Source organism: Festucalex cinctus, chromosome 1, assembly GCF_051991245.1.
Source record: "Festucalex cinctus isolate MCC-2025b chromosome 1, RoL_Fcin_1.0, whole genome shotgun sequence".
Taxonomy (NCBI): domain Eukaryota; kingdom Metazoa; phylum Chordata; class Actinopteri; order Syngnathiformes; family Syngnathidae; genus Festucalex; species Festucalex cinctus.
In genome coordinates, this window is record NC_135411.1 from 24,720,556 (window position 1) to 24,733,924 (window position 13,369).

The 13,369-nt window shown below is 39.0% G+C and overlaps 1 protein-coding gene across 2 annotated transcripts in view; it reads left to right on the forward strand.

Annotated features, from left to right (window-relative positions):
- Window positions 1-788: 788 nt before the first annotated feature.
- Window positions 789-13,369, forward strand: part of epc1b (enhancer of polycomb 1b) — a 65,437-nt gene continuing 52,856 nt past the window's right edge. Inside the window, exons 1-2 of one of the 2 annotated variants that reach the window (XM_077525067.1) lie at window positions 789-1,122; window positions 2,600-2,713. Coding sequence is in view for 1 of the 2 variants with exons in the window: in XM_077525060.1 (XP_077381186.1) it covers window positions 5,121-5,273 (153 nt within the window). In the remaining variant the exon portion in view is untranslated. Of the gene's footprint in view, window positions 1,123-2,599; window positions 2,714-4,746; window positions 5,274-13,369 lie in introns of those variants that run through there. The other variant, XM_077525060.1, reaches the window with a different exon arrangement.

Genomic DNA, 13,369 nt, shown 5'->3' on the forward strand with positions numbered 1-13,369 from the left:
TTATATTGTGTTTGACATAGTATACATAACATTACATTCAATGTACATTGTACACTTTTGTGCCATATTTTCATACGTCACTGCTAAATTTATACCATGAGGACAAATATTAGACCAATGAGCACACAGATCCATACGAGGGCAGCAATCCTTCATGTTTTGTGGCTCTCAACCGCGGTCCTCGAGTCCCCATATCCAGCCTGTGTTCCATGTCTCCTTAAGTCAACACAGGTGTTTCAAACGACCAGCTAATCAACAAGCCTGATAACGATCCTCAGCTGTGTCGGCTGAGGGAGACATGGAAAACAGGCTGGATGAAGTACTTGAGGACCGGGGTTGAGAACCACTGTTTTAGAGGTTTCCCTCCTGCAACACGCCTAATTCAAAGGATCAGCCGAGCTTCTCAGCGAGCTCTGCAGAAACCTGAGAGCGAGGCTGAGTTAATTCAGGTGTGTTTGAGGAGGGAAACTTCTAAACATGCAGGACTGCGGCCCTCCAGGACCTGAGTTTGAGACCTATGAATTAAAAGTAGCTTGAGTTGACATAGTGGCTTAAATTTTGCTACTGTTGGTTAATAATACGAAACGAACCAAATATGAACGAAAAGCGACCCATGACAAACTTCATCCCTTTAAAATAATGCAGAGTTCTACAGAACTTCCCGACCAATTGCCTTCCGACCTCTGCCCCGTGACGCGTGACGTCAACGCCCCCTCCACCTTGCTTCCTGCTGATTGGTGGCAGACTTGATCCAATCAGAAGGCGTCTCTCACAGCAAAGTTGTTAACCCCCAACAGTAGCACTTTTTGGTGGCCACCTCTAGTTTCAACCTGCTGCAATATCGAAAAGGAAATTGACACTTTCACACGACAAAACTATTTTCTCTCTCAAATCTTTTTTTTTTTTAAATCGAAGCGAATGGAAGTCACCGATATGTTTTTCTCCACAGCATTACAGAGGCGAGGGGGTATGGAGACGCTTGGTAGCCGTCGTGTTATTGGGGCTAGTAGTAGCTACGTCGTTTTTCCTCTGCTTTTCTTTTTCTTTTTTCTTTTTTTTTTACTCGAGTATTCGCCACCATTTGGATTATTAAAAGTCACTGTTTGGAAAACCTCGCCTCCTGTAAGTATTCTCATGTCACGTTTCTGGGTGGAGGAGGTGGGGGGGGGGTCATCATCGTTGTCTCGAAAGGGTATTTTTGCTGATGATTTCATTACATCGCGATTGAATACTGAACTGCTCAAGCTTTGGATGGCAATCACCGACAACCCCCCCCCCCCCCCCTAAAAAAAGTTACGTTAATATTTTCGCTTTTAGAAGCCAAAATCTGTCGACTTTAAGGTGTCGACATGTAGTTGACTTTTTTTTTTTTTTTTTTTTTTTTTTTTTTGTCCTCACATGACTGACAAAAACAGAATATCGCAAACGTCATGTTCTGTGATTTAGTAGCTCGGCGTTCGACTGTTTGAAAAAAAAAAAAAAAAAAAAAGCCTTCCCTGGCTCCCCACGCTCGGTTTTTACCTCGTTTCACTAACATTTTGGTGGCTTTCAACTTCTTTTTTTGCCAAGCCTTCTGCTCTGTTTCATAGCTGAAAACATTGTTTGCCCCCCCCCCCCCCTTTGATCAGGGGTGTTTAGCTCAACAGCGCCAAGCAGCCCCGTAGAGGTGGCTTGGGGAACTGCAAGGCCCTGATCCTCTCCACACATTCATTTTTCTCACTTTTGAAAGAGCTCTTGATAACATGCTTCCATCAAAATACCTCAAGGATCAAGAATTCTAGACATACTTTTACAGCATATTTCTTGGTGTGGCACAATTACCTCATTTTAGGGGCGGGTCTCATCCTTCCCCACCTGCTGCTTAGCAAATGGTGAGCCCAGATTTTGATAGAACCAGCCAAACGGCTTGATCTCGTTGTTTACTTCTGCATGTTTTTGTTTCCCTCCTCCAACACACCTGATTCAAATGAGGCTCTTATCATTTTTATTATTTTGGGCATTTGCTCGTTTAACACAGTCTACAAAGGTGTCAAAGTCCAGTCCTCGAGGGTTGAAGTCCTGCATGTTTTAGATGTTTCCCTCTTCCAACACACCAGATTCAAATGAGGCTCATCATTTGAATCAGATTCACCAGATTCAAATGAGGTTCTTAATCATCATTTGAATTAGGTGTGTTGAAGGGGGGAAACATCTAAAACATGCAGGACATTGGCCCTCGAGGGCCAGATTTTGACACCTGTACACAGACTGTGGAAAAGAAGCAAATTCCCAAAAAGATAAAAACAATATTGTGGCGCATGGACATATCGCCAACAGCTGCATGGAGCAATCAATTAAGTTTTGATCATGAGAAGCTGATACTGTGGAGGAGTGACGACCATGTTTGGGAAGTTATGTGCAAAAAAACGCATACTTGCGTTTTTAGCATGCGTGCGTGCATGCTGCGTGTGTGCATGCAAACAAACGTTTCCTAAATATTGTGCGTTAGCTGCAGCGTTTTCTACAGAAGCGACACTGGCAGCCGTTTTGAAGTACATTTACAAATTTCAGCGATTAAGATAGATTTGATCATGTCATAAAATGATTGGTGTTCTCACAGGTACTCACCATGGATGTATTGGATTTATTGGCCTTAAGGTATTTAATGGATTTTACGAAAGAAGTGGAATTCCCTTTGTGTGATCCTGGGTAAACTTTGACTCCAATATGGCTGGTAAGTTGAATCTTAAGACAATTTTTTTTGATAGCTGTGTTGACTCCTCTTGAAACATTCTTCTAAAGATGTTTATATTTGTATTTTTGTATTTTTATTTCTATTGTCAAAGTTGAGAATTGAATGAATTTTTCCCATGTTGCCGTCAGGTAGTTTTACACCTTAGTTCATTAGATAACGAAATTGTAAAGGGTCTCATCTGCGTTTTGTTAAATTATTTAGTAAATTAAACACATTTAACATCACATAGGAGAAAAATGTATTAAATGATGACGTTTTGGACATCTATCTGTAAATGTGTGAGTCTCATGACTGCTCTCCAAACCTTTTATTATGCAATTGTTTGTTAGATTATTGAAATGGCTATAGGATCAAGTTTGATTAGTTGATTATTGTTTGAACTGCTAATTAAGGAATTTGTAATGACCGTCCATTTGAAAACACCAGTATTGCCCGTTTATTAAATATCAAGGAAAATTAACTTATTAAGATTTAATTACTGGAATTGGCTGGCAACCAGCTTAGGGTGTAACACACCTACTGCCCGAAGACAGCTGGGATAAAAAACGGGAAGACTTTAATTAGGCAGGTAGATATTTGGGAAATTAAACTGCTCTTCCAGTTCAATGGCCTAGTGGTAGTGTCCACCCTGACACTGGGAGGTTGTGGGTTCAATCCCTGGCCGGGTCACAGCAAAGACTATAAAAATGGGACCCAATTGCCTCTCTGTTTGACACTCAGCATTAAGGGTTGGAATTGGGGGGTTAGAACACCAAATGATTCCCGGGCGCGGTCCCCGCTGCTCACCGCACCCTCAGGGGGATGGGTCAAATGCGAAGAACAAATTTCACCCCACTTCAGTGGATGTGACAATCAGTGGTACTTTAATCTTTAAATGGCCCACCATAGTGAAAACACTACAAATTTGCATTTTTCATTTTATTAATTTATTGTATTTATCAACTACAATCAGTTACCAAAAAAATGCATTCTGTATAAACATTATACTTGGGTGTATTCTTGTATTGTGATGCAACTTCATGTTGGTATTTATGATTTTTTTTTAAATTATTTTGTTTTTTACGAATATCTGTCATGTGAGAATACAATTAAAATTCAGATTTTGCATTTACAGTGAGAATATTCATGCTTTTGTTGTGGGTCAATGATGTACTAAATCTATAAAAATGTAAATAAGTGTTGAATTGTCACAAATGCATTTTTAATTTAAACTTCCTCGTTAGAAAATATATGAATTGAGCTTAAAAAAAACACCCCACATTTTCGTAAGAGAATTTGAAACCTTAACTCATTAGTCACATTATGTAACATTTGTCAATATACAATTTAACAGACATGTTATGTATAGTACGTGAGTGAAAAACTGAATGAAACTTGTATTATGTCTGTGATTATTGGTGGTAAATTTGTTAAATATATTTTTTAAACAATGTATTAATTCATATAATCTGTTGGTGCCACTGTGACAATATTGCTTCATTCATATTACATGTGCCTTTTAATTTATTTTTTCTAATGGCCGTTTTAGATATCTTAATACATAAATTATTGGATGTGGTTTTTTTTGTTTTGTTTTTTTATTGTGAAATGACTGTCCATTTATATTTGTGATCACTTAACGTTTTATTCATCTTGTAATTGGTGAGTTTTTTTTGTTTTTTTGTTTAAATGTTCATATAAGGTTTTGTATTGTTGTTTTTTTATGTGCGCGTTCTAATAATATAAATATATATATATATATATATATATATATATATATATATATATATATATATATATATATAACTTATTCTTTGAACAGTTTATCCTCAACCGCATACAAATTAATTACTTCCACACGTCGACACGTACAGAAAATACTTTCATTTACACCGCTACTTCGTGACCACAACGCGCACGCGCTCGGTGCCGCGTGGGAATGGTCGCCCGGCTGGCTGGGCGGGTTTTGTTGAAGGGGGGGAAGGGGGGTGTTGTTCTGACAGAGGAGGTTGGGGGTGGTGGGGAGGGTAAGGAGTGTAGTGAGGGGGTAGGAGGGTAGGAGGGCTGGACTGAACCGAGCAAAAACACGCCAAAACAGTTTTAAATGTCCGCCATGTTGCCCATGGCGCACTGAGCCGCCAACGCGGAGGGGAAGCGGAGCGCCGGGAAAACGCAGGCCGAGACACAGCGACCGACATCCGGGCCTCCACCCCCACCACACCACACGGCGGCTCTGGGCTGGCGACGCCCTACCTTAGCGCTTGACAAGCTCACAAAAAAAGGAAAAAAAAAACGTCAGAGTTAGCCGCCCCAGAATCATCCATGAAAGCTTCACTCGTCACCGCGGTGAATTTTAGGAGCTCGGAAAGACATTATTTGTGAGAGGGGGGACCTGAAAGGAGGAAAAATGAGTAAATTGTCGTTTCGGGCGCGGGCGCTGGACGCCACCAAGCCGATGCCCGTCTTCCGTTGTGAGGATTTACCCGACCTGCACGAGTATGCGTCGATTAACAGGGCTGTGCCGCAGATGCCGACGGGCATGGAGAAAGAGGAGGAATCGGTAGGCTTTCGTATATTCTACTGTTATTTTAAAAAATGTGATTTTGTATTTGATTTTATACCATTACTGTTACCTTCTTTTATGTTCTGCGCAAGCACTCACAAAATGGCCGCCGTTTTTTCCCCCGACAGAAACACGACGAATTTGAGCCTTAGATGGTATTTTTTTCCGCGTTTGAGTTAGTTTTGGGCAACGTGAGGAAGCGACGTGTCGATTTTTGATACATTTTTCGGCTTTTCGGTGGAGATTGGAGCGTGAAGCTGTTTTCCGAGTACAAAGGGATCATGTGACTGTGGAGCGGCGGACATTTTGTGTCGGGGCCTTGTGTTGGCGTAGTGGCGAGGGGAGAGCGGCAGGGGGCGCCCGAGGGGAATGTCAACACTGCACGCACGCCTCGCTTGGGACGAATGATGGCAGCTAGCTACTACACTTTTTAAGCATGCAACATGCTCACACAGGCGAGCTGTTTTATTGGCTGCGTGCCTTACCCGAAGATTTGATAGCTCTGATGCAAAATAAACTGCTTTTAGTTCAGATGTTGGGTTTTTATTGACACACAAGTAGTAAGCTACTGTTATGATTGTAGTCCGTTTACTGCACGCAACATACTGTGAGCAGTTGGTAGTGGTTTGGTCGCGTTCCTCAGTAATATGGGGGAATGATAGTTTTATAGTAGTATGTATTTGCGTCACTTGTGAGCAATATCAGGGAGGTTATATTGTAGTTCATAGTGGTATGTTTGGTATTCTTCAGCATCAAAAGGGATTTCATAGTGTACTTGAGTCTAATCAGTAATATAGGGCGGTCATTTATTGTGAGGTGTATTTTTGTCACAGTATTTTAGCAATATGAATGAGATCTCAGGTATATTTGTGTCAATATTTATTAGTGTGAGGTATTTTGGGGACGATTGTCATTAAACTTAACCAGAATTGTTTGGTAGATGTGCAGGGGGCTCCATTGCAAGACTTATAATCAAATTTTGAGTATAATGTTGGATTTTGATTGACACTGCCAGACAATGTTAATTTTTGGGGGGATTTTAGTTTGGGCTGCTTCATCAGTGTGCATCATTGTGCAGCAAGCAATTTTTAATATCTTTGTAGCATTATGTAACAATATAATTTGTCTAGTTCATAGTGGTGTATTTTGGTCTTATTTATAAATGAGGGAATTCATAGTTTACGTTAGGTAATGTGCAATTGGGATCATTTTTATTTTATTTTTTTTAAAAAGAAAAGTAGAGAGCAGATTGTGATTTTTAGTAATGTGTAGTTTAGCATCATAAAGTGCGATCAAAATATACAGTGATGTGTATTTTGGTTAATATGGTTTCATGAGTGTTTTATGCACAAATGTGTATTTTGGTCACATTTTAGTAAAATATATGAAGGAGTCTATATATTTAGTGGTGTGTATTTTGCTTATGTTATATAGCAATTTGCTAGCATTTTTGGTAAAATTTTTTATTTTTTTTTGGTAGCATATAACCCAAAAAAAAAGACACTTGATTAACATGTATACTTTTTTTTTTCTTTTTTTCCCCGGAGTTTGTTACATTGTATTTTAAGTGTTTTGATGCATCCAAGACCTATTTGATCTGGTATTGAGTCATAATTATTGTAAACTGCATGTGTTTCAGTGGGAATCTGGTGTTATACAATTTTACACTTCAGTGTGATAAATAGGGCTTTTGATTATCTTCCTTTACATCCGCTGAAGGGTGCAGCTGACACAAGTGTCATACCAGTGTGCAGGTCCTATTACTACTACTACTACTAGAGTTTGTTGCTGCTTCCTTTTTTTTTTTTTTTTTCCCCTTCTTCCTGCCGCCAGCCTGCCTGCTTGCTCGGTGTCAGGGGTTCAGTGTGTCAGATGGCACAGCAGGTCTTAGGGGTGTGAATTGCCTAGTACCTGACGATTCGATTCGTATCACGATTCACAGGTCACGATTCGATTCGATACTGATTAATCCCTATACGAATTTATGTCGATTGTTGCGATTTTTTTTTTCATTCAAATTTAGAAAATACTAATCGGTAAGCTTGTAGAGTGTAAGATTTATATGAAAATGCATTATTTATCTGAAATTTCAGTCTTATAGAGGTTGTAATCTGTTTCATGTTTGAACAGCATTAAAATAAAATATTAAGGCTTAATGTTACGTTCATATAACATTCTTCCATGCTCAAGGTGTGAATCCTAAAAAAAAAAAAAAAAAAAATCGATTCTGCCGATTATTGAATCGATTCGAGAATCGCGCGATGTAGTATCGCGATATATCGCCGAATCGATTTTTTTTAACACCCCTAGCAGGTCTGCAGACTGGCGGCGGGCACGTGGCACCTAGGAGACGTGAGGAGGTGGGAGGGAGCTGGGGGTGGTGTGGGTTTGATGCTGTCACTTTTATGTCAGCACTGGCTGAGCTGAAACACTACATTACATAATGAATATGATATGGTAAAAGTGGGCCAAAACACAAATGTTTGGACTCGGAGCAGTTTGGATGTGACTTTTTTGCAGTCTCTTACTAGAGCTGCGCGATTATATGGGGGAAAAATAATAATAATATTAATAAAACAAATAATAATCACAATTATTTTGGTATTGTTAAACTCATGATTACTTTACGGTTACATTAACTTTGCGCTTTACATAAAAGCGCACCGCGTTATTGCCGTATGCGTGCTCAAACGTGTTGCAGGAGCAAAGCAGTGATTTCGGTTCTACTTAATTTAACAGTTTCACAATGTACTCGCGTTATTTTTTGATCAGTCTTCATTCACAAATCCAACAACATCCTCATTTTCTGTATCCGGATTGAACATGCAAGGTTTCCCGCTCGTCATTGTCGGAGCCAGTCTCATTGCCGTGCAGCTGTTTAGCAATGATGCCGGCTTTCGCGAGCCCAGGCGTCCACAATCTATTCACATACGGTGGCTTACTCGTCCGATGCTGCCACCACTTCCTCCAGGATTCCGTAATAGTGTAAATAAAAATGACACTTGGCTGCACATTTTACTTTCACAAAAAATGTATAAAGTGCTCTGCTGAATGTAACAAGTGAATAAAATAAATACAGTGGCTTGAAAAAGTATTCATACCCTTTGAACTTTTCCCACATTTTGTCACGTTCCGACCACAAACATAAAAATATTTTATTGGCATTTTAGATGAAAAATCAACATGAAGTGACACACAATTGTGAAAAAAAAAGGAAAATCATACGTGACTTTGAGATTTTTTTTAAAACTACAAAACTGAAAAATGTGGCGTGCAATAGTATTCAGCCCCCCTGTGTCAATACTTGGTGGAACCATCTCTTGCTGCAATTGCAGCTGCAAGTCTTTTGGTATATGTCTCTACCAGCTTTGCACATCTAGAGACTGGTGTTTTTGCCCATTCTTCTTTGCGGAACAGCTCAAGCTAAGCAAGATTAGATGGAGAGCGTTTGTGATCAGCAGTTTTCAGATCTTGCCACAGATTCTCGATTGGATTCAGGTCTGGACTTTGACTGGGCCATTCCAACACAAGCATATGTTTTGTTTTAAACAAGTGTTGTTCCGATACAGTTTTTTGGCCCCCGATACCCAGCTTTGCAGTATCGGCCGATACCAATTCCATACCGATACTTAAGTTTTTTTTTTTTAGTGATGCACGATATGAAAAATTTCAACTGATACCGATAACCGATAATTTCCTGCTTTGTATGGTCGATACCGATAACTGATACATTTGTTGTTGTTTTTTTTATATATTTAATCTAGCCTTCATACAATCTGCAATTTGTTCATCCAGGAATAGAAAAACTGATGTTTTAGTAGCTCTGATTATGACAGCAAACAAATGTGTCTCTTTCAAATGTGTATTTTCTATATGAAAGGGCTAACAGATAATTACACAAAATAAAACGTTTTTAAATTAATACAGAACTACAACTGGTTTATCTTGAAAAACTAAATATTCACGTATGTATGCATTATGGAAAAGGAATGCATTTATTCAACCCTAAGTGCAATAGTGCATGAGGTGAGGTAGGTGAACTTTTGGTAAAATAGATAGATAATTTATTTGTCATTCTAGTACAAGTACAGAACGAAATATCGTGTCATCTGACCGGCCCAGCTTCCCAAAGATAAGAATCTATACAATTTAAAAAGCAGTGATAAAAACTGATTTTTCTAACAGTAAAGTGCTATACCAAAGTGCAAAGGGATGTGCAAACTAAAACCTGAGAAGGATCACAGAATGTACAAAAAATAAATGCACAATAATAAATACTAGGGGTGTAAAAAAAAAAAAAATCGATTCGGCGATATATCGCGATACTACATCGCGCGATTCTCGAATCGATTCAATAATCGGCAAAATCGATTTATTTTTTATTTTTATTTTTTTTTAGGATTCACACCTTAAGCATGGAAGAATGTTATATGAACGGAACATTAAGCCTTAATATTTTATTTCAATGCTGTTCAAACATGAAACAAATTACAACCTCTATAAGACTGAAATTTCAGATAAATAAATAATACATTTTCATATAAATCTTACACTCTACAAGCTTACTGATTAGTATTTTCTAAATTTTAATGAAAAAAAATCGCAATAATCGACTTATAAATTCGTATCGGGATTAATCGGTATCGAATCGAATCGTGACCTGTGAATCGTGATACGAATCGAATCGTCAGGTACTAGGCAATTCACACCCCTAATAAATACACAATAATATATGCATTGACATTTGTCCACCTTAATTAAAAAAAATTGAAATCAAGCAAATAGACAAAATTGGTATTGGAGCAACACTTGTGGGTGCGTGAGTGGTTATGTTGTTTCCCGTGGTCCCGTGAGGGAAACAGTCTGGAAAATAATAAATAAATAAATAATTAAATAAATAAACAAGCTGCTTACATTCGTGTGTTTTGTTGTGGCTTGGTTACAGCCGACAGTAACTGGCATTAAATAGTTCACTGCCCCTGCCGGTGCACGTAGCTTGCTTGTCATGTCTTCCGGCTATCTGCAAACCACAACGATTGTTGCCCTCCATTGCTATACTTGTGCACAATATACGTGCATTGTACGTTCTGCTTTTTTTTTAAAAATTTATTTTATTTTATTTTTTTTGCGCCCTGTGTTTTGTCTGCAAGGTAACATATTTGGTGGCCCAGACATTGCGCGATGGCGCCAAAAGTGACGAGTCGACGTATTTTTTGCGTCGTCGTCATCGATGTCGACGCGTTGTCCCAGCCCTAGTTCAGAGTAGGGGTGGTAAAAAAAAAAAGAATCGATTCGGCGATATATCGTGATACTACATCGCGCGATTCTCGAATCGATTCAATAATCGGCAGAATCGATTTTATTTTTTATTTTATTTTTTTTTTTAAAAGGATTCACACCTTGAGCATGGAAGAATGTTATATGAACGGAACATTAAGCCTTAATATTTTATTTGAATGCTGTTCAAACATGAAACAGATTACAACCTCTATAAGACTGAAATTTCAGATAAATTAATACATTTTCATATAAATCTTACACTCTACAAGCTTACTGATTAGTATTTTCTAAATTTGAATGAAAAAAAATCGCAACAATCGACTTATAAATTTGTATCGGGATTAATGGGTATCGAATCGAATCGTGACCTGTGAATCGTGATACGAATCGAATCGTCAGGTACTAGGCAATTCACACCCCTAGTTCAGAGCATTCAAGGGACAATAGGATATCTTAGATCGGCTTGCAGTGAACATGTCACATACCAGTGAATGTCGTGCACGAGCAAGACACAAGATGCTGCATCCAAAATCCTTTATTAGCGTTGCAATTAATGGTATCGGCATGTTACTTGTGAGTACTCACCAATAACGATACCACTGTTTTAATGCAGTATCGGCACCTCTGCCGGTACCGGTACCAGTATCGGAACAACACTATTTTAAACCATTCCATTGTACCCCTGGCTTTATGTTTAGGGTCGTTGTCCTGCTGGAAGGTGAACCTCTGCCCCATTCTCAAGTCTTTTGCAGATTCCAGCAAGTTTTCCTCCAAAATTATCCTATTATTTGGCTCCATCCATCTTCCCATCAACTCTGACCAGCTTCCCTGTCCCTGCTGAAGAAAAGCAGCCCCACAACATGATGCTGCCACCACCATGTTTGACAGTGGGGATGGTGTGTTGGGAGTGATGTGCAGTGTTAGTTTTCCGCCGCACAACGTTTTGCATTTAGGCCAAAAAGTTCCACTTTGGTCTCATCTGACCAGAGCACCTTCTTCCACACGTTTGCTGTGTCCCCCACATGGCTTCTGGCAAACTACAAACGAGACGTATTATGGCTTTCTTTAAACAATGGCTTTCTTCTTGCCACTCTTCCATAAAGGCCAGATTTGTGCAGTGCACGACTAATTGTTGTCCTATGGACAGACTCCCCCACCTGAGCTGTGGATCTCTGTAGCTCCTCCAGAGTTACCGTGGGCATCTTGGCTGCGTCTCTGATCAGTGCTCTCCTTGTTTGGCATGTAAGTTTCGGTGGACGGCCATGTCTTGGTAGGTTTGCAGTTGTTCCATACTCTTTCCAGTTCTTGATGATGGACGTTGGCTCACAGTGCTCCGTGAGATGTTCAAAGCTTGGGAAATCGTTTTATAACCTAACCCTGCTTTAAACTTCTCCACAACTTTATCCCGTACCTGTTTGGTTCCTTGGACTTCATGATGCTGTTCACTGACCAGTGTCCTCTTAGCAAACCTCTGAGGCTGTCACAGAACAGCTGTATTTATACTAAGGTTAGTAGGGGTGTGAATTGCCTAGTACCTGACGATTCGATCTGTATCACGATTCATAGGTCACAATTCAATTCGATACCGATTAATCTCGATACAAATTTTAGTCGACTGTTACGATTTTTTTCGTTCAAATTTAGAAAATACTAATCAGTAAACTTTTAGAGTGTGTAAGTTTTGTATGAAAATGTATTCATTTATCTGAAACTTCAGTCTTATACAGGTTGTAATCTGTTTCATGTTAGAACAGCATTGAAATAAAATATTCATGCTTAATGTTCCATTAATATAACATTCTTCCATGCTCAAGGTGTGAAAGTTAGACGTTTTGTTGAATATTTTTTCATCAAAAATGGATGTTAAAAAATCGATTCGGCTGCCTATTGAATCGATTCGAGAATTGCGTGCTGTAGTATCGCGATATATTGCCAAATCGATTTTTTTTTAACACCCCTAACGGTTATATTACACAGAGGTGGGCTCAATTTAATCATTAGGTCAACAGCTGATTCAGCAATCATCAGGCAACCTCTGAAGGCAACTGGCTGCACTCAGAGAAAAGGGGGCTGAATACGTTTGCCCGCCACATTTTTCAGTTTTGTATTTTTTTTTAAAATTTGAAAGTCATGTATAATTTCCCTTTTTCTTCACAATTGTGTGTCGCTTCGTGTTAACTTTTCATCTAAAATGCCAGTATAATATTTTTGTTTGTTGTTGGAATGTGACAAAATGTGGGAAAGTTTAAGGGGTATGAATACTTTTTCAACCCACTGTAAATACGACAATGGAAAATCAAAGTAAAAACAAAAAAAATCTGTACATGGCCTAATCAGTGGCACAGCTTATACGCTGCTTCAGAGCAATGAAGTGTTCTTGTTTTTTTTTTTTTTTTTTTTTTTTCCCTCATTCACTCCTAGCCATTTTCACCGAAGCAATCCCCTTCGCTCCCGGCTGTTTTACTGGATTTTGAATGATTTTGCAAGGCCCACAGAATATTGCGTTCTATTTCTATAAAAACATGGAACCTCCCAACAGAAAGACTAGTCTCTTCCGTCATCAGAAAAAAAAAAAAAAAAGTATCCTTCTATCTGCTTCTGTTTTTCAGCAATTAGCATTAGAATCTAGCTAAGTTGCATCATTGTTGACAAATCTGTTTAGAAATGTTGGGAAATGAGCTTGTTTTCATCATGCCCTGCTTAATCTCTTATACTCTGTTGAAACCTGCTCGCTGTTTTTTTAATCACTACCATTGCTTCACCCGTTCTCTGCAATTCAGAGGATGCTTCAAAGCCTTCTGTATGCGCTAGCA